Source organism: Leptidea sinapis, chromosome 38, assembly GCF_905404315.1.
Source record: "Leptidea sinapis chromosome 38, ilLepSina1.1, whole genome shotgun sequence".
Taxonomy (NCBI): Eukaryota; Metazoa; Arthropoda; class Insecta; order Lepidoptera; family Pieridae; genus Leptidea; species Leptidea sinapis.
The window spans coordinates 4,432,765-4,455,882 of record NC_066302.1 but is presented as its reverse complement, the minus strand read 5'-3'; the positions used below and the strand labels follow the sequence as shown (position 1 = coordinate 4,455,882).

The 23,118-nt window shown below is 36.0% G+C and overlaps 2 protein-coding genes across 7 annotated transcripts in view; both read left to right on the top strand.

Annotated features, from left to right (window-relative positions):
- Positions 1 to 23,118, top strand: part of LOC126975876 (MOB kinase activator-like 2) — a 90,554-nt gene that overhangs the window by 51,798 nt on the left and 15,638 nt on the right. The window contains exon 1 of one of the 6 annotated variants that reach the window (XM_050823964.1): positions 22,704 to 23,115. The exons of the other annotated variants lie outside the window; for them this stretch is intronic. Coding sequence (XP_050679921.1) covers positions 23,039 to 23,115 — 77 coding nt within the window. The 5' untranslated portion in view covers positions 22,704 to 23,038. Of the gene's footprint in view, positions 1 to 22,703; positions 23,116 to 23,118 lie in introns of those variants that run through there. 6 annotated transcript variants of the gene reach the window in all.
- Positions 1,562 to 4,738, top strand: LOC126975857 (zinc finger BED domain-containing protein 4-like). Its single transcript, XM_050823931.1, has 2 exons — positions 1,562 to 2,362; positions 2,929 to 4,738. Exons 1-2 carry the CDS (start codon positions 2,143 to 2,145, stop codon positions 4,632 to 4,634), a joined length of 1,926 nt encoding a protein of 641 aa, XP_050679888.1. The 5' UTR covers positions 1,562 to 2,142; the 3' UTR covers positions 4,635 to 4,738.

Sequence of the window (23,118 nt, the reverse complement as noted above, 5' to 3'; positions counted from 1 at the left end):
GTAAGCAGAAATATATGACTGTTCGTTATAAGTTAAAAAAAACAAACATTCGATAATTTCAAAGCTCGCTATAAAACATCAGTGAAAACCACATTCAGTTCGTTGTATTCATTTCTGAGATGAGCTAACACAAACAAACAGACAAAGGGACTGTAAACATATTATAATATATAATAAGGCGAGTGCAACATTTATCAAATCTGCTTTTGCCTTTTGTTCTTTGTTCGTCAACCAGCGGAGGCTCGGTGGGTACTTTATTGCCTTGAAGTATAAGGGGGGTATAAGGGGGCCGTACCTACTGAAATCTATGGGCCAATGAGATATAACATCTTATGTCTCATTGTGACAAGCGCAATGCCGCTCAGATATTTGAATTCAGTCCTAAATCCTGAGCAAGGGTAGTATTAGTCTCGCCTTTTCTCATAAAAACAAACATATTCAACGCTACTCGGACGATAGTATTAATTAATGTATGTAGACCCATACTTCGGTGTAAGTACTCCCTCTATACTGTCTAGACTCTAGCCGGTATGATTGTACTCAGGCAGTAAAAATCCCACTTAAAACTAATCATAGAATAGAATAGAAAACACTTTATTAGCAACAAAAAACCACACAACACAACAATTTTTACAAAAATCTTAAAATACTCCAATAGGTATATAACGTAACAAATATTATAAAAATTAATAGAAATAACTGTATGCGCGTGATTCCCTGTTAAAAGGAGCTGACTCAGTATATTGTGGGTCAGTGCAGAAGACACCGACACAACACTGGTATTCAGCAGCCCCTCGTCATATTTGGAGTAGACAGTTGCTGTAGTCTTCCCATTGTAATTAATTTGTGTAGGTATCAAATGACTGAATATTATATTTTGTTGATTTTGTCGTTTTAGTGTTATTTAAAACAAATGTAGTAATGATAAAATATTAAATCATATAATCTGTACGTAGCTGTATACATATAATCTATATATATAAAAATGAATTGCTGTTCGTTAGTCTCGCTATTATAACTCGAGAACGGCTAGACCGATTTGGCTAATTTTGGTCTTGAATCACTTGTGGAAGTCCAGAGAAGGTTTAAAAGGTGAATAAATAGGAAAATGCTGCTAAATTAAATAAATACAACAATTTTGTTTTTCCTTTGATGTGTCCATACATAATTTCTATGATAGAATTTATTGACGCACGGTTTGACAGTTCTGCTGTGAAACAATTTCATTACGACAGCAGGGTGCATATTTTACGAAGAAAATTTTGATATTATGATATATTATTGACAAATTCATATAAAAACATTATTTTATTTATTATATACAGAACAACGTCTGTCGGGTCAGCTAGTATTTTATATATTTTAAATGGCGTTAGGATAAATGAGATATAAATATATTGATGAACATTAAATATTTATATCATACATAATAAAAATCCAGAATTGTGTTTATGTATAAGATACATAGCACATCAAGGATAATTATTAATATTATGAATTCAAGAAAGTGTTTTTGTATTATTCGAATGATTTATTCCTAAACTGTAGAAGTTACAATCAGGGATGTTGCGAACATTCGCATCTGCATCCGCAAATGCGGAACATCCGCATTGTTTTGGACATCTGCATCTGCTTCCGCATCCGCATTAATCAATGCGAATGTTCATGCGGATGCGAATATTATACAAGTAGCGACAAGAAAGAAATTGGGCGGGGCCGGTGATTGACGCGTGCCGGTCGCACGTGACAATAACCAATGGGAGCGAAGAAATTAGTGACAAGATTCGACACGTTTGTTTGTTTTCGCTAGTGCATCATTTGTTTGTTCCTTTCCTTGCAAGTGGAAGTGAATAAATACGTGTTTGTTTGCGTTGTGAAGTGAAAGTGAACTACTTATCGTATCATAAAGATAAATAGGTATTTTTAATGTTATTGTGATACAGTGTGTAAATAAGAAGAGTTTACAAGAAAACTTTATATTATTTAAGACTAATATCCATAAGATCACAGGGTAACTTCTATTATATTACGCCGGTAATACGTTTTATTGTAGGAAAAAATATCGTTTTATGACGAAATTCGTTATTTTTCCAGTGTGATTCCCGTTATTGATAGTTTATCTATCTAACTATTTAGTCAACAATGTCACCACCGACCAAAAGTAATGTATGGGATTATTTTGAACCAAATAAAGAAGACCAGGATAAAGCTGATTGTAAAATATGCAAAAAAAGCTACTCTCGCAAGGGCCGCACCACGTCGTCTTTAAAAAACCATCTTAAGTCGATGCACTCAGAAGAATTTTCTACATTTGAGAACATTAGTAAAGAAAAAAAATTACAACAGATGAAATCTGACGCAAGTAAGTTTCATAATTAATAGTTTTAATTAATTAATATTTACTTGAGGCATTGTTTGGTTAGTTTAATAAAAGAATAGTTTTAGTTGTGGTTTATTGGCTAAGTTTCCACTCAATATTATAGTTATTTGCTGTCATATAAAACGTCAGTTGTAAAAAGACTAATATATGTAATTCATTTATCTACTTTTTTATTGTTTCAAAATAAAACAACCTGTACATAAATGTATATTTTTAATATGATATTAAAATATGAATAGTGAATTACTTAACTCAAAAACTATTCGGCTGATTGCAAAAATTTTATCACTATCAAAAAGTGTACCTTTTCTTTTTAGTGTAGTTTAGCTTCACGCTATATTTAATGTTAATGCCAGAAAACATTAGGGATCCTTCCTTCTTATAAATATTTATAAGGAATAAACTCCTTTTATTTTTATTTTTTGCAATATAAGTTGGACATTTGATAGAAAGGTTTTCTGGTGTTTTAAAATGTCCTCACTTTTTAATTACTTTTAAGTAAATAGTTTTTTACAACGAAAATTTTTATTTATTTGTGTATTTTTCAGATAAAGTTACCACTCCTCTGCAAGAATCAAAGAAACAACTTTCATTAGAGGAAATGGTTCTAAAAGAAAAGAAGTGGGACGTCAATAACTTGAATTCTAAAAAAATTGATAAACTCATTGGAGAAATGATTGCACTTCAAAATTTGCCGTTTAATTTTGTTGAAGGGCTAGGTTTTCGTAGACTGATGCAAGAATTAGCACCAAGATATAACTTTAGGGGACGCAATTTTTTTACAGATTTTGTATGCAAGGAATTATATAGCAAAGTGGCTCAAAAAGTTAAAGGATTAATCGAAAATTTTGATAACATGTCGTTTACGTCTGACATTTGGTCGGATCCTAGCTCAAACGCTTCTTTGCTTAGCCTGACTTGCCATGGAATTGCAGAAAACTTTGATAGATCATCGATAATATTGAAATGTGAGACATTTGACGGCCGTCACACTGGTGACATAGTTGCTGAAAAATTCAGTAACATGCTTTCTGAATGGAACATTAAAAAACAACAACTGCATTGCCTAATCAGAGATGAAGGGTCTAATATGAAACGAGCCGCGCGATTAGCAGCATTAAATGATATAGACTGTACTGTTCACAAGATACAACTGGCTATCCGTAGTTGTTTAGGTTCTCAAGAAAACATAAAAATACTAAAACAAAAATGTAAGAGAATTACGACCCATTTCAATCACTCTACCATTGCCCAGAAACAACTGCAATCAATTCAGGACAGACTGAATCAACCGCACCTGAAAGTGTTTCAAGATTGTGTAACACGATGGAACAGTACATTCTACATGTTCGAGCGTTTTTCAAAGATAAAGGATGCTCTGAGCCTTTACATGAATGATAATGAAATTGACCCTATTCTACCAGAAGAATGGAAAATGATTGAAAGTTTCATTCAATTACTGGGACCTTTTGAGGAAGCAACACGGGAACTGAGCAGCTCTTCTGCTCTTATTTCATCTGTGATACCGATAATACAAATGCTTGAAAAAAAAGTTGATGACTATTTATATTTAACAAGATCGCAAGAGTTTGATCCGATTCGTCAGGCTGTAACGACTTTGAAAAACGAACTTTCTACAAAGTTTTCTAGCTTGGGAGAAAACAATTTATATACCATCGCTACCTACTTAGATCCTCGCTATAAGCACAAATTTTTCACACCGGTGACTGAAGAAAAGATTAAAGATGACATTTTAAAAATGATAAATATTGAGAATGACAATTTTGAATCAGTTAATACCAATGCCAAAAGGGCTAAAATAACTGATTGCATGGAAAATGAAACAGAACAACTAGGACCAGGGACTTCAGGTTTCAACAAAAAGCCATGCTTAAAAAACGACCTGGCTATGATGTTAGATTCGTCGAGTGAAGACGAAAGTCAAGATGAGCCAGAAAATAGTAGCGTTGAAGCTGTATTAAAAAAAGAGTTACTTGCTTACCGTACTAAAAAAAGAATAAATGTGAGTGAAAATCCTTTAAACTGGTGGAGTGTACATCGAGGGGAATTCAAGGTATTATCGCCGATAGTACGAAGATTTTTATCTGCTCCACCGGGCAGTGTTCCTAGCGAACAACTATTTAGTAGCGCGGGATTAATTTACGAACCTCTGCGTAACAGACTAGAACCAGAAAAGGCGGCAATACTACTCTTCATCAAGTATAATGCTCCTATTTTTAAATTCAACTACTGATATAAAAAACAGAAGGTGTTCAGTTACATTATACATGACTTATATTTTTAACATAAAAATAAGTACTTAATTATGTTTGATTACAATAAAAATGTTAATAATTACGTTGTCATTGTTTTAATTCTTCATGGATAGACTTTATTTACATAATATCTTATACATCCGCATCCGCATCTGCATCCGCGGATGTGAGCCTGCTAAACTCCGCATCCGCATCCGTATCCGCGGATGTGAAAATATCGGCATCTGCAACATCCCTGGTTACAATCAATAATCATGCACGCCACACTCAACGAACATCGCACCACGTGAAGTCACCCGTTCTCTGTCGGTGCTGACGTGACTCGCTCGGTAAACAAGCAATATTACATGCCCGTAATACGGATATTTGCAAAATTTATTGGAGAATAGTTCTTATGTCGATGCGCAAAGAGTTTAAATCACCTGGCCAGGTATATGACCTAATGATTTGCAAATAATGAGGCAAGCTTTACGGCGAGTGTTAGCGATTTTCAGTTATCTTTCGTTTAGCTACTCGTGTCTATCAAAGTGATAACATTTCACATTTTTAGTTTTTTGCGGCCTATCGAAACTCTGAGAAAAAAGCGATTCACTCGATTGTATGAAACGTGCAGTCATTGGTGGATTGACAGATGACGGCTTTTATCTCATAAAAACAGAGATAGCCGAAATCCACTACGTTTTAAGGCGAAGAGTAAGCGGAAAACACGCAAACATGGTGTTTTTAGAAAAGTTTTGTGGTGAAAGTATAGCATTTCGAGCTATGAACACTACTTAATCCTATTACACATATTCTTAAGTCTTATTTGTAGGTTGCTAATGCTTGCTGTTGGTTATAGTTAACACTGCCGAGCCTTTTTGAACTACCACTTTTCTTTGAAGTTAAACAAGTTTTTTGGCATGGCGTGACGCATTTTTTTTGGTACTTCTCTCAGAAAAGTTATTCTTATAGTTTGTAATCTTTGTGTAGGTTAATTTATTCAGATTAGTAGTGAATAACGAGGATTGTAAGCATATAAACTGTTTTCCACGCAAGAATTTTGAAAATATTGGCTTTGATACATAGATGGCGGGCCGGGCGCCGTGAACTCATATCGCTCAAGGTCGCTGGCATTTAGTGTCGCCTTAAGCAACTGTTCGCTTTCAGATTAGGCCGGATATACTTCGTGGCCAATCTGTTATTACTATTATTCCAAACTCATGTCAAATCACTGCACGTTTCTTACTAAAAGTAAATTTCAATTTTTACTTAGGCAGTCCCGCCACGTATTACATAGCTATATATTTCACGCTGGAGTTTCCGAGGGAAGAATTTTTTAGGTCGGGGCTAGAGGACCGTTACGGCGTTGAAAGAAGCTATTTATCCAAGGTATTGTGGTACATCAAATTTGAGGCTTATCATACCAGAGCGGTAAAGAAAATATTCGCTAACTTCTCTTTACTGTTTATTTATACTTAAAATATTAATAGATTATTAGAGCTGTTTAACCTGATTCCTGCCGCCGAATTCTACTTTCGCACGACACGCTACAAGTTAGGATATCATCCCCATCATCTGGATGTGTGGCGGTCCTCCACAGTGCGGTTTACAAGGAGCTTTCTTCCAAGTACTACAAAGCTGTGGAACGAACTTCCTAGTGCGGTGTTTCCGGGACGATACGACATGGATACCTTCAAAAAAAGCGCGTACACCTTCCTTAAAGGCCGGCAACGCTCTTGTGATTCCTCTGGTGTTGCAAGAGATTGTGGGCGGCGGTGATCACTTAACAACAGGTACAGGACCCGTAGGCTCGTTTGGACAAACGAGCGTCCTATTCCATAATAAAAAAAAATTAAATTATTTTAGTTTAGCCTGGATAACGTAAATTGTGTAGTATATAAGTTATTATTTTTATTATAAATATAACACGGATGTATTGTAAATTGAAAAGGTTCAGTGAATTGTGTATTATTAATAGTGCAGTAATAACCGTCGGCAGTTTCCGTTACAATTTGATTACCTTCACAAAAACAGCGCTGTTATAAGTGGGTGTTATAAATTATAATACTTTTTACAACAATTAGTAGTTAGTATAACGTATACAGTATGCGTAATATTATTAATATTAAACATTAATCAAATTTATAAAAACACTGAAGGTAACCGACAATTTTTATTAACAACTAGTTGACCCGACAGACGTTGTTCTGTATATATTAAATAAAATAATGTTTTTTATTAATTCATATCATAACATCAAGAATTATTTCGTAAAATATGCACCCTGTTGTTGTAATGAAATTGTTTCACAGCAGAACTGTCAAATCGTGCGTCAATAAATTCTCTCATAGAAAATATGTCCATACAAAACAAATATCGGACGACGGGGGACACATCAAAGGCAAAACAAAATTGTTGTTTTTATTTAATTCCGAACACTTTCATATTTATTCACCTTTTAAACCTTCCCTGGACTTCCACAAATAATTCAAGACCAAAATTAGCCAAATCGGTCCAGCCGTTCTCGAGTTTTAGCGAGACTAACGAACAGCAATTCATTTTTATATATATAGATTAAATAAATAATTATTGGCACCGACTGTAAGGCTTCCTGCTGACGTCACGCAGACTTTAGTCGGGTTATTTTGATATGGAAGATGTCCGTGTCGTAGAAGAGGATCTTGTGTCTCGCGTGTGAATCGTATCGTCATCGGAGATGTGGGTCACCCACTGGCCGGTGGCCGGTCACTATCGAGTAGCATTACAATTACTTGTAGAGTCAGTGTACTTACTGTTTATTGTGTCCCTTGTTGGTGTTACATTACTGTGTGACGGTTTGTAACCATTTCTTGGATCCTGTTGCTCAACTATTAAACCGGTAACTCATATTCTACAGTCCGACATGGCTGTGTGTAAAGTTTATTAACGCTCCTGTTATTTCTCTGATGTGGCAAGAAAGGAAGTGGATGAAGGTGCACCTTATAGGTAACAATGTCGATAAAAATCATTTCGCAATTATCTTGATAAATTTTTATTATCCTAAACAGGAAGACTCTTCTTCTCTTAATTTCGAAAATTATAAAAGTAATCTGGTGATGCGAAGTCAAATGAGTTTAATGGTGAATGGTATCATGTTGATGTATGAATGGTAAGATGTTAGTAGCGTTAATAGAAGTATCAATTTTTTTAGTGAAATATAAAACTAGGCACGTGCCGCCATGACACGAATTGTGATTGAAAAAGAGACTTGAAATCACTAGTGCACTCACACTGGTTCGGCGTGATAGTAAACATGACCGCAAGTAAATAAGTTTCATCTTGAGAACAATACTAATCTTAAAAGTAGTCCAAGCGCCGCTGCCCGCGGCGGTAATGACCCGTGGCCGGTGACCGCCGTTCGCGCGGCGTGACTGTTCCGTGAAAGTTGAGACAGTTTGACCGGCGCGGTGCCTTGTTCTCGATCCATCTTGATAGTAAACTGTTTGGAAAACATTTGTGTGCTACAACTTTCCATGGCGGGCTAGTCTGTGACTTGCACTTCAATTGTAGATCTCGTGATTTAGTAGGTGACTCACACAGGTCCAACGGTTCTTATTTAGGACCGTTTTCACTATCAGTGCATACATGCAATAATTGACATTTAAGCTTTTTGTAAACGGTCATAAAATGCTGTGACGGTTGTGGATGCGGGTTATTGTGTCTTCATAAACTAACAGACTTTTGAGAAGTTTGAATATGAAATTTATCGGAAACCACTTAAGGCTGGGGAACGAGCTAATGGCCTTGAGGAATCGAGCGGAGCTGGGTTACCTCTCTCGCACAAGATTGCCATAGTTTTAATTCAGAATTAGAAGCATTTTTAATTGATTACAAGCATAATGCAATTTTCTATACAAAACTAACAAAACTAAGTCATGTTAATAGTATTGGTGTACAATTAATATATTTTCGTACAATTTTTATCTATATTGAATGATTAGCATATGGCGCCAACTGTAAAAGCTAGGGGTATTTTGGTGATTATTTTTTCGCACTCTCTATTAAAGATAGAAATGTAAAGAAAAAAAAAATTTCCGTCTCATATCGTGTGGTTATACAATAATTTTTTGTAAAAATATATGCTTTATATAAACCGTCAAGACATGGTTTCAATTATGCGCTATTTTGGCGATTTCTTGGGATTGCATCCTAAAACTTTGGAGGAAACGATTAGTATGTCAGATTGGTGATTCTTATCATTTTGGAAAACGGAAAGTACTATCACTTCTGACCACATGCACTGGGACTGACTATTGACTGCGTTATGTACTCATTCTACTTTGTTTGTAAATGTTTCAAAGATGCAACTTGACTTGCGCGTCAATCTCCTTATCTGTCCCTTACATTGCCCTCGCAAAACCAAATCCGGTAGGGCTGGTCGCCGTGTCGTTATAAAACTGTCGATCGTGTTCCAAATAGGTGACAGTGGTGAGTGAGCTTTGAACAAAGGCGCCCTGCACTTAATGCAGTATCTAGAAGGATTGCTAAGTTACTGTGTGAACTCGCATTGTTCTGTCTCATGCAGGTCACCTCGACAAAGTTCACCAATCACATCGCGTGTCCTCTCATTATTAATTCTGTGAATTATTATATGCTATTGCTTTTCACAGGACCATCTTATCAAGTCTATTGGTTCATTGTCTGATAGCAAAGAGATTAAAATCCAATATTTTATGATGTACAGCGGACAATACAAACATAATCGTGATCCTAAACATGTTTAATCCCATACTTAGTGAGGGATAAACTTAATAATCACAAACTGTATATACTTATTACCTACCTTACAGTAAGTCTACTACCTTCACCAGTGGGAGGCTCCATTGCACAGTATGCCGGCTAGATTATGCGTACCACAACAACGCCTATTTCTGTCGGGAAGCAGTAATGTGTAAGCTTTACTGTGTTTCGGTCTGAAGGGCGCCGTAGCTAGTGAAATTACTGGGCTAACGAGACTTTACATCTTATATCTCAAGGTGACGTGCACAGTTGTAGTGCCGCTCAGAATTTTTGGGGTTTTTCAGGAACCCTGTGCGACACTGCATTGTAATGGGTAGGGCGTATCAATCACCATCAGCTGAACGTCCTACTCGTCTCGTCCCTTATTTTCATTCAAAAAAAAGTTTTTAGTCACTTGAGACATTCAACTGATTGCCCGAGAGATTGTGCCCTAGAACAGTCATTGGAAATAACTATATTGATATTGTATATAATACAATATCTACCGAGTTCCGGGTTGCGATCCTCTAAATCTCGCTGTGTTAAAGCGCCTGAATGGTCGTTTACTCTTGAAAATTACCCATTATTTTAATGACGTACGTTATTTTCTTAGATTGTTCTAGAACATCTTATGATGTTCATAATGTTGTACATACGCCCTCTATTGTAGGGTAGCTATAACACTGCAGCTTCATTTTGATTATAATTTTGTCGCAATTAAAATCGCGGTCTCTGCCTTTCGACACAATGCAGTATTCGACCAGAACATTAACTTTATACTAGAGCGCACGAATCGACGCACGCACACATACACACGATTTACACGGCCGCAAAGCAATCTTGGGAAGACAAAAGTAATGAGTGCCACGCCGTATGCCACCGCAGTCCGTGATAAATTAGCTGCAATGCGTCGTCAATCTTTTTGTATGTACCAACCCTAGCGCTTCGCCCAAACGTAGGTATAAATTTCAAGGAGACTGCTCAGTTACGCTTCTGTTCTATTACTCTTATTGTGCATTCAATGTCTAGATACGCTATAATAATTGTTTTAATACTTACTTTTTATTGCTATTTGAATCTAGATAGCGTGATTATCGTTTGGGATCAGAAATTTTGTATGAAAAATTTCTCAATAACCGCTCCTTAAGGCGAAGGGTAAGCCGAAAACACGCGAGGATAAGGAGTTTTTAGGCAAGTTTTGTCGTGAAAATATTGCAGTTGGAACTATGAACACTACTTTATCCTGTTACACGTACCCTTAAGTCTTATTTGTAGGTTGGTAATGCTTGCTGTTGTTTATAGTTAACACTCCAGAGCTATTTTGAACTACCATTTTTCATTGCAGTTAAACAAGTTTTTTCTTGGCATGACGCATTTGTTCAGTAATATTGTCAGAAAAGTTATTCTTATAGCTTGGACTTTTTTTGTGTAGGTACATTTATTCAGATTTGTAATCAGGATAGTAAGCATATAAACTGTTTGCGCGCGTTTTCAACGCAAGAATTTTGGAAATATTGACTTTGTTGCATAGATAGAAGAGCCGTGAACTCATATCGCTCAAGGTCGCCGGCATTTAGTGTCGCCTTAATACTTAAATCTCTTTGTCTGGCAACAATAGGGTAATAGAGCGGCTATATCACGGAAACCGCGTTCCGTTTGTGCGCTAGTTGTAGTCGCGCGTGTAGGTACAGTGTATTAACTATTGGCTAGTTCAAAGCACGTCATGACGTCACGCAAACAGACCAGCAAGTTTGTTTCTGCTTTGTTGTTTGTCCATTGTCTTCGTAGATAACAATAGAAATAAATATCACGTTTATCATATTATTGATTATTTGCCTACAGTTAATTTATTGTGATTTATTCTGCTGCGACTAATTAAATGTGTCAAAGGTTTGAATTGCGGTGGGTAACTGTATATAATAATGGCAGCACAGAGGTTCGACGAACTCCAATTAATATAATATTGCACGGGAGTACGGGCGCTCATAGCGCGTTCTGCATTATCAATTTGTTCACAAGTGGAACTAAAAACCGACTCCGCGAGATATCTTTATTATACTGCTGATGAAATCCCGACGGGATGAGATATTTTTCGGGGATAAAGGCTATCATATACCTAATCGAATTGGACAAGTTGACCAGAGGAGAGTAGGCTCTTGAATGTCTATAAGTCCCTGGTAAGAACACGTTTCCATTACAAACATTGAATCAAAATCAAAAGCCTCAAGGAGTAATCTAATAGTCATCCAATGCGATAACTTACTCTGAGACCCAGAAAAAAAGTTTTCTCTAAAGAAGAGCTCTTCAATTGCCAAATCATGTAAAGGTGTAAAGTGTTGGTGAAGATTATTATTAATTACCGACGCTGCTAATGTCACATACTCCCAACAGAAATTAAAAGCGTCGATATCGTGATAGGTAGAACAATTGACTCTCCCTCGCATTTACGAAATGTGTTTTGGGTTTTAGATTTCATATATTGTAACGTTGCAAACGATCTTGTGTTATTAAATAAGAGTACCTACATTAGAAAAGAGTACACGTTGATTACATATTTTTAGATATATATGCTCAATTGTCCTCCTGTTTTAAAAAAATAGAACATTTCGAGTCATAGAACGCCTTAAACGAGGATGAGGGCGATTTTTTTTATGCCATTACGGGACGAGACGAGCAGGACATTCAGCTGATGGTAATTGATACACCCTGCCCATTACAATGCCGTGACGCTCAGGTTTCTTGAAAAACCCAAAAACTCTGAGCGGCACTATAATTGCGCTCGTCATCCTGAGACAGAAGATGTTAAGTCTCATTTGCCCAATTTCTCAGCCAATTACTCTGCCTTCAGACCGAAACGCAGTAATCCTTACACATTACTGCTTCACGGCAGAAATAGGCGCCATTGTAGTACTCATAATTTAGCCGGCATCCTGTGCAAACGAGCTTCCCTCTGGTAAAAAATTACTACTACTACGAAGTGGTGGCTAAGTGGTCGAAGTAGCACTGGTAAAAGCTCTTTGAAATGCGATACCGATGAATGATTGGGCACACCGACGCCACGTACCACATTGCCTATATTATACTTACTAAATTATTGGTCTACGTGATTGCTGTGCGGCATACATTTTGGCTTTTGCTTTTACAAAGCCATTTGGCGCGGGCGCATCGCGTTCCAATATACTTGAGTATGAAGAGCACGCGATCTACATACGTCTACTACCTACCAAGTTTTTAAGTCATTTTAATACTTACTCCTACTCGTATAAGTGATTCCTTTTAAACTCAAGATATTAGAAACTTTGAGTTAATCAATATTTACACCGTTTGGGTACTATACGCTCTTTTCAGAACAGCCCCGTAAGATGGTCACGGGTTATTTTTGTATCACGTTATACTTGTACAAGGAGAGAGAGAGAGAGAGAGAGAAACCCTAATAAATCTATAAATTAATGAAGTGATTCTCGGTGATAACGTTGAAAGTAACTCAATAGGGCCGGCAGGTGACGTTCGCGGAACTCTCTGCAATCATGCCTGACGCGTAGCTACTAGCTGCTACTTCCTGATTGGAAGTGTGACCCAATTAATTAAGAGCACACTTCGACCAACCGCCGCGGCTGCCAATTCGAACAATAGGTAACGTTACTTAAAATACGTGATTGCGTAATGGCTTTAATCTGTTGTGCGTTTCAAATTTTGATCTAAATTATTTGGTTCAGTTTCATAAAACAAATTGAGTTAATATTGCACAACCACGTTTCTCTGCCATAATTGTTAATACAAGTGAAAGGATTTTATTATATATTCTGGGCGAAACTTATTGCAGTATACGAGGAGGCGTCTTCATTCATACATGTCCTGGTTTTTACGATACATATTCAAAACTCTTATTAATCGAGATCGGTAAAAAATATTATTCATAGTTATGTAGGTCCTGGATATTTATGCGGAAATATATGGTAACGGGACATATAAGTAATTGTGGAACAATTAGTAATTCCGAGCGTAGCTAGCTTTGTCTGGTTGAGTAAGTGTTCGGTTGGTAGCGCGAGGTCCCGGTCGGTTGAAACTGGAACGAATGCTGCCATTGTCTCGTGCAGAGTGCGGCCACGTCCGCCTGACCCGCTCTGATTCACACGCTGCTGTTGCGCCCATACTACACACGCTGCGTCCTTCTGTACACCTCCATATTTCAAAACGTTGGACATGCTCTCGTAGAACCTCTCCAAGATATGGGTTGGATGGTACGGTAGAACAACAGTCATTATTGTATTCATTATGATTCATATCATCCCATCGAGTTGTTATTTCTTTGTTCAGCTTTATTTCGGCTTTGTAATTCTCTGGATTTTTCACGTATATTCAATGCTTCCAAATTGATTTTTCTCTACCGTGTCGGTTGACTTGTATCTCCCGTAAAAACGCATTGTGTCATTATATTACGCGTATTGACAATGGAGCTAATCAACAAATCGATTATTCAGTAATAACTGAAATGTATCGTTGACATTATATATTCAAGCGCGGAATCGAAGATTATTTAAGGAAAAAAAAAACAAAAATGCAATATTAAAAATAGGATTGGTTGATGAAAAGCTAAATTTTAGGATGAAAGCAATATCTATATCATCAGCCTATCATTCGGACTCATGATAGTTTTATTCTAAATAAATTATATATACTGTATTTCTTATATGTAGGGATAGGGCATTTTCTGGACTTATGGACAATTCTTTTAAATATCTCTTTGCAAAAGACTTAAGTCTTACTCGACTTACCTAAGTGAGTAGACATTAGTATAATATATTTTTATTATTCTCGTTATTATTAGTTTTTATGATTATCAACCATTTCTGGTACTAAATTTATTAATGTATCTAATGAATAATGATTTACTTAGTTGGCTTTCAAACATCAAAAAAGTTGGATAAGTACTTATAAAGTTGTTTATTTCCAAATATACTGTAGTGGCATAGTAGGTTGAACCGTTGACTCTCACCACGGAACTCTCGATCCTCGCCAGCCACGTACCAATTCGTTTTCGATATTCTTTCAATTCTTAATTTGTATGCTTTTATTTTTCATCAAAAAATTTGGTTACAAAGTAATATTGTACAGTTAAATTTATTTTTAATAGCCTGAGGGCGGTCACTCTATTCTCAATCTGTGGCATCGTTCAGAAAGTTATTTATGTTATAGTAGTAGCCTTTACCACACAAGCGCTTCTTAACAATTCTTTTGAATATCGTAATACTTTTGTTTTTAACATTTTCTGGGATCTTGTTATAAAAGCATATACATCGCCTCCCAAAAGACTTACTAACTCGACTTAACTGAGTAGTAGGCATTATAAGTTTGTCTGTTCCTAGTCCTCCTATAAGGTCGGCAACGTCCTTGTGATTCCTCTAGTCTCAAGACAGTATGGGCTGCGGTGATCATTTACCATCAGGTGACCCGAATGCTCATTTGTCCTCTTCCATAAAAATCCCTTTTTGCAATAATTAGATACTACACAGATGGAATAAAATGGGTCGTGTAAATACTATAACATTAGCCTCAAAGTGAGTTTATTTTGAAATAGTTACGCAAACACTTGACAATTTCGCGTGAAGGTAATATGTGCTTTTTCTGTAACAGTTAGTCGGCCCCAGCGCGGCAACTCTATTAGGTTCCGCTACGATGCGAAATTGCATTATCTGTTCTCAACGGCCTCGTCTCACACACACCATTGCGAACACGACGCAACACCTTGCAACTGTGTATGTGTATTATAATGAATGATGTTTTTTTTTATGAAAATAAGGAACGAGACGAGCAGGACGTTCAGCTGATGGTAATTGATATGCCCCACCCATTACAATGCAGTGCCGCTCAGGATTCTTGAAAAAACCCAAAAATTCTGAGCGGCACAACAATTCCGCTCGTCACCTTGAGACATAAGATATTAAGCTTCATTTTCAAAGTAATTTCACTAGCTACAGCGCCCTTCAGACCGAAAGACAGTAATGTTGACACGTTACTGCTTCACGGTAGAAATAGGCGCTGCTGTGGTGCCCATAATCTAGCCGGCTTCCTGCGCAGAGGAGCTTCCCATCGGTGTTCTAAACACATATAAGGAGATATCATTCGCAGTTAAATCGCGGAAAAGCAAGTGTGCTTAAAGACAATGTAAGCACACTTTTCGCCCTAGTCTAATGTCAATTGTCACTGTCCGAATCGGGTTCTAACTTCAACATACGTAACCTGAACTTCGCACACACCTTCGCACGACACGCCACAAGTTAGGAGTCCTCCACAGTGCGGTTTTCAAGGAGCTTTCGTCCTCGTACTACGAAGCTGTGGAATGAGCTTCCTTGTGCGGTATTTCCGGGACGATACGACATGGGTACCTTCAAAAAAAGCTCGTACATCTTCCTTAAAGGCCGGCAACGCTCTTGTGATTCCTCTGATGTTGCAAGAGAATGTGGGCGGCGGTGATCCCTTAACACCAGGTGACCCGTACGCTCGTTTGTCCTCCTAATCCATAATTTAAAAAAAAAGAACTGAATAAATGTTATACATTGTTGCTTATTAATCAAGAATATTTTAAACAACTCTAGTAAATGCGGCAATGTATAGAAATAGCAGTCGAAGCTTATTATGGTGTTATTTGTGGCATGGTCCATATCTCGGCTTTGTTTTTATACGACGTGATTTATTTACATTATGTGTAGAACGTCATTGATTATAATATTCATTCAGTCGCTTGTGGAGATATCCGGGTGCGAATAATGCATGACGGTTGAATTCCGAAATGAGAATGAACCACATGTAGATCATATTTCACATGTTGTGAATTGATATTATATAGTATACATATAATATATACTACTATCAAATAAAGTTGATTATAAAACCATGAACACTTATAAAAAAAGCCAATTGTTTTCCTTGAAAATCCTCGTTTATTCCAAAATATAACTGTTTTTCAACTTTTGTCCAAAGAAAGGTCTGTGTAAAATAAAATAAAACTACAAATCAAATAATTTGCACGTATTCTGATGGATTGTTTCACTAGCTTTCAGAGAAATTCACTGAAATCACCATAACTATAACCATTCTTTTGCTACTCGTAAAATAAAACTACTCGTAAGTAAAAGCGATTTTCAACACTAGGGTATATGCATGAATTTTAAAAATACTTAAATTTGATTTTTTACACCCTAAAAATTATCAAACACATCAAATTATAGATAAAAACATTCTTATTCAATTAAAAAATAAATATTCTTTCCCGTCAAGATATTTCGGCTATTCAAACGCGCCATTTTGAGCGGGGTTTCTGTGACGTCAGAGTCCGTATGTAATGTAATGTATGGCCGGTTACTTCCTTCAGTTATACTGCGAAAACTACTAAACCGATCAGAATAATTCTTGTACCATTAGATGCAGCGTGTTTCGGAGAAGATTTGAGTATATAATATGTTGGTGATTACTTATTTAGAACCTATTTTTTTTACCTAGAAATGCCTAGATTTTGCCTAGATTCTGACGTCACGCTGCGCTTCAACCAATAGCATTGCGTTTCGATGTTTTATATTTCGCGCGTATTTATTGGACTTTTGTATATTTAATATTCAGCACAAATTTAATAAAATGAAACTATTGAAGATAAAATAAATAATAATAAAGATTAGAAAAAATAATATTTCAACTAAATATAAGTGACATGCATATACCCTATTACAGAGCCGAACTTTCTATGAGTTCAAAAATTTTGAAAATCATTCCAGAAATGGCCTAGAAACAATTTAACACAGAAATCAATTGGAGTCACCCGGTGGGAGCTCCGCTCAGCTTCGATCAATTAATAAACGCGATATAAAGTTACTCCAAGCTTAAAATTACTTCTCCCTGTCATGTAATTCTGTAGTGACAAAGGTAAATACAAAAAGTTTGAAAGGAGATGGGAATCTGTGGGCTAAAATGTAACAAGTTGTGATATGATGTAAAAAAAATGTAATATTTTTTATCTTATAATATCAAACATCAGCTCAATTCTCACTCTGTAACTTTTCAAGTTATCATTATTCACATTCGTAATGTCACATTCATTCGACGATCTGTCATTTTCACGGACAACCAAACGTCATGTTTTCACAACTCTATTCAAAGATCGTTGAACACAGATTTACTATAACGTAAATGTATCTTAATAACTTACTTGGCAAACCTATCATATGATTTCAAGTAATCTTCACTAACCGATAGTTGCAGAAAGCATCCTTAAAGTTAGTGGTTCATTTTTTTTTATTAGGTTCACGGGATACACTCTTAATATTGTATAAAACAGAAAAATACGTTAACATGTTGGGGCGAGTGCCTCCTTCTGGAAGTGAACACAGCATGCTTTTAAATGTGTTCTAGATTTTATATAAAACTAAAAACAATAACTTAAGCTAGATGAACACAATTCAACCCCACAGTCCCCAAGCTAATAATCTGCTTTTTCTAGGAAAAAAAAAATCATTATATAAAATGCTATCTTTAGACTGTCAAAATTAACTTTAAAAAAATGCTTTCTGCAACTAGCGGTAAATATAGTAAACATTAGTGTTTAAAGAGCATCTTTTGCACATTAGCAATCAATTGTTAGTTAAAGATTGTAACATAACCTTATTTTTATTATAACTAATCACTCGCCTCACAGATTGTCAAAACTTACAGAATTTTCAGCGAGCGACTGACAAGTCTCAATCTATTAATTCACATAAATTTCATCAGAATACATTTAGTTAGTATGTAATCGTTTCCGTCTTTTTTTTATGATAATAAGGGACGAGACGAGCGTGACGTTTAGTAATTGATACGCCCCGCTCATTACAATGCAGTGCCGCTCATGATTCTTGAAAAACCTCAAAAATTCTGAGGAGCACTACAATTGCGCTCGTCTCCTTGAGACATAAGATGTTAAGTCTCGTTTGCCCAGTAATTTCACTAGCTACGGCGCCCTTCAGACCGAAACACAGTAATGTTTACACATTACTGCTGCACGGCATAAATAGTCGCCGCTGTGGTACCCATAATCTAGCCGGCATCCTGTGCAAAGGAGCCTCCCACTGGTTGTCTCTTAATCTCATGACCACCATATCTACGCAACTAAACTAACTAACTAAACATAAATATAGAAGTTAGCTATTAATTAGTGGCTGCGGTTGTTATGTTATGTTTATATGTTACCACTCATCATCCATGTCAGATCGTAGGTATATTTGTAGATATGTACTCAGAGTGTTATTCCGAATGTGATCGAGTTCCGGGTGGAAAGTAGGCCTCTGTAGTCATTACACCTCAACACCCGCAGGCCGCTACTCACGTTTTAACGAAATTGAAAAAGAATTGTAAAAAAACGTTTGTGTGGGAAAGGTTACTATAGCATAAACGATTTTCACACCCTCAGGCTCTCTAATTATAAATGTTTATTGTACGCTATTACATTGTAATCCATATTTTTATAAAAAAAAAGCCCGCTGAGTTTCTTGCGCCCATTCTTCTAAGGGACTATTTTGAATGGGTGGTAGTTTGTGACGTTATATAAGTGATTTTGAATTAAAATATTTGAATTTCAATGTGACAATTTATCAACAAATATTTTTTTGTATTTATCGAGAAGCAGGTGACCCGTCTGATGTTATGCGGCATCAAAACAGAGATATTTTGATGTGAGTCGTAACTCGTAACGCATAACAATACGACAGACGATATCACACTATGTCCAAGCTATTTAAATATTATAACGAAGGCAACAACCAAATGCAAGTAAAGTATTATATGTACCCTGTTATAACAATAATTATATGTTATCTAGGACCTTACAAAATCTACTTCCTGCAAACAAATGCTATGTAAATTATTTCGCTTCAATATGTTTAAACTCACTCTAATACCTTATGACAATTAATGCTAGTTTTTAAGGTTTTTTAGCAATACTAACTCTTTGTCTAAGGTAACGCCTATATCGCAAATATAATTTACTTGAATTAATAAACTCCCATGCTATACAAATGATTAAAATTAATGTTTTACGTGCAAATTTTATCACCACACATTTTGATTTTTTTTTTTTTAATTATAATGGCACGAGTCTACCAGTCTGTTTAAATGTGTATTAACGAAGATTCCTTAAGATATTTTTATAGCTCTTTTAATACGTTTGTATAAAATTTACCTACTGTAAATAATAACTGTTCAATATTTTACAAAAAAAAATAATTAAAAAATCTATGTAAGCACACATGCTACAATAATTGTTAATTTGTAGCATTTTTCGATTTGGTCAATTAGAAATTTTCGAAATCCCCTCCCGTACCCCTTTCACCACCTCACGCTCGTCCTGTTGCGTCAGTACGGTTTTCAGTTTCATTACCTAGGTACATGTTGTGATATTTTTATGCTATCACTGCATTGTTTTAGAAGTTTTAATTGTTAAGTTTTCACTTTTGTTGTCTGTTTTGTTCTGTGGTTTCTGTTCTGTTTCGCTATAATAGTACTGCCAGAAAAATAATAAACACATCTGTTTAACCCTGCTCCTTTCATTGATTTTTCATCATTATAATTATAATAATCAGCATCACATCAATCTATAATACTGAAAAAATAAATAGTTGTTTATAAATATTTTGAGAAAATTAATGCCTTTTTATTTATCAATAACTAGATAACCCGCCAAACGTTGTTTTGCCATATAAAGTATAATTCACGCGATAGTTTTATAAATAATAGCCTATGTGTTATTCTGGTGTGTAAGCTACATTATTGTAAAGTTACATCAAAATCCATTCAGTAGTTTTTGCGTTAAAGAAGTTCAAACATACATCCAGACTTACAAACTTTCACATTTATAATATTAATAGGATAATATCCTAGTAATTATTGTTATGCACACCGTAACAATGCGACGATGTGACGTTATCGACGTCAGGTCCAGGGTAGTAATGCCTGCCATCTAGACCATACATGTTGAGGTTGTCGCTACCTCAGTTTCGAACCGCTTTGGGCAGCGCGTACACAATATCTTTGTCAATACGAGAAAATGAAAGTGATGATCGTAAAGCTCACCTCTCAACCTGCAACGCATATAGGGTTGCCAACTTTTTTTACAAGAAATAATCAGAAGTATAAAAGTATATTCAGTATGAAAGTATATTCAGGTCTGTGAAGAATATTAAACAGTATTTTAGACAAATGAACAGTATTTTATTTATTTATTGTTTTAAATACATATTTTTTTGAAGTTCTCGCACAACTTACTTATTTAATCTTGTTTAAAAACTTCATACGCCTCACCACAATTATAACTAAAATTAAAATAAATGAGGTAATTCACTGTCCACGTAAAAAAAGGTTATATGTCCTGAGAACGAGAACGCATACATTCGCATGTCTGTCACTGACAGTCTTGAATATTTGACATTGACAGATTCGTTCAGATACTCGTTTGTGGCTACGCTCACGCTGTGCATCAGTGAGCGCCCTCTGACTAAATAAAACAAAGTGTGAGCGAGAAGGTATAACACATAATGTGTTTGCATGCTGAAAACAGTATTTTGTATACTTTATTTTGGTTCAACAGTAAATAGTATAATGTAGTGAAAAACATTATAATACTGTTGAAAACAGTATAGTTGGCAACCCTAAACGCAGACGACACGAGGGGCGTGGGTGTGATCGTTACAAAAACTAGATAACATGTCACTGGTGCAAGGGCCAATGGCATTTCGTATCGGATGCAAACGTAACAACAGAATATCGCAAACAGTGATATATATACGACGACCTGTATAGCCGAGTGGTTAGCGATCCTACCTACTAAGCTAGAGGTCCCGGGTTCGAATCCCGGTAGGTGCAATCATTTATATGATGAATATGGATGTTTGTTTCCGAGTCATGGATGTTTAAATGTATTTATGTATGTTTATATGAATTTATGTATGTTTAAGTAAGAATATTGTATTAAATATATCATTGTCTTGTATCCCATAACACAGGCTATATATGATTAACTTGGGGCAAAATAATTTGTGTAAAACGTGTGTCAATATTATATATATATATATATATATATATATATTGTATTATATAAAAGCTTTATATCAAAGGGATTTATATCGTCTATAGAGTATAGCCTCCATCAAAAAAAGCAATGGAAAAGGTGCAATTATTTATATGATTAATATGAATGTTTGTTTCCGAGTCATGGATGATTATATGTATTTATGTATGCTTAAGTAAGTACGTTGTTGTATGTTTAAGTTGTCTTGTACTTATAGTACAGGCTAAGCCTAATTTGGGGCAAGATAATTTGTGTAACAGTGTGACAATAGTTTTTTTTTTACAGCTATTAACTTTTTTTATCTATATAGCTATTAAATTTAAACAGCTATTGCATAGCTTCTATCGCGGGCCTTGAGCGTGGGGACCGAATGCAGAAATTCCGTAACGAAAATAACCTAACACTTACTTACTAGATGTATATAGATATTTCAGCATGCTTTTTACAGTTGCCGCGGAACAGCGGTTATCACATATGCTCGTTGTAAAGAAGGTCCCAGTATCGAGCCTGGGGTATATCTTGATTTTTTTTAATTTCTTTATTTTTTTATCACGTTTTTTTAATTTTTATTATTATTACAAGCATTTTTATTTAGTTTCACCTGTCCCGTTGTCTGTCTGTAATCAAATCTTGCAAGTTAAATTTTACTCAGCTCCCGTTTGCTTTTTTTAAAATTAATTTTATTAAAAAAAATACTGCATAAATAAATAATTATAATTGCATAAGTTGAAAAAAAATGCTATGCAATAGCTTCACCGCGGCAGTCCCCGAGTGCCACACGTCTTTTATTTATTAGGACGTAGCATGGAAATCTGCGGACTAACGAGCAAGTGGTTGAACTGATGGTTAGCGATAACTAGAGGATTGTAGGAGTGTACGAAAATCACTATAGTTATGTCGTCTTGTAGGCCTTAAAAATATGCAAGGTATTGACAGTTTGCGAGCGATCCCTTTGTTCGTTAGTTTTGTTGGTGTATTGGCAGTGCGCCCGCGCAGGGTTCACGGACTCGTGTCGATCAGGAAACAAACACGGACGGAACGGGAGTCGGCACACTTGCCAATCTTGGTATCATTTGTCTGTGCTGTGAGCTATCGACGTCGGCTGACAAATAATGTCGAATTGAAATCAGTTATGCAATAAAATATACGAGTAGATAACGTTATACGTACTGTTCACTTCCACTGACAGATAGCTTAGTGTTGTGATAACTTTGTGTTCGCTCGCTCGCGTTGAGCCTTAGTTACAGTCTCAAACGATAAGTTGGCGGTCAAAATATAGTGTGATGCATTGATTGAAAAACATTAACACTGTGAACTGGGAAGTTACAACTAATACCAAGTCACCGATAGAATTGACCTAAATTTTGGTCAAACCCGATCACTTTATACAAAGTCACATTAAACACCCTAAAGTTAGTTAATCGGCAAGTCTAGAATGTATGACAGAAACGTGTGCTTTAAGTAAAGCTTGTTTGTTATTGTGATTGGTGTGAAAAGGCAGTGGTGGGGCGAAGCGCGGCGGCGTGTGTCAGCACTCAGCAGTCAGTGTGTGTCGCGATGTGTCACATGGTGGTGCTTGGCGTATTGTTGTCGCTGCCCGAGTATCTGTATCGAGTATCGGCAATTCCGTTCAGGTG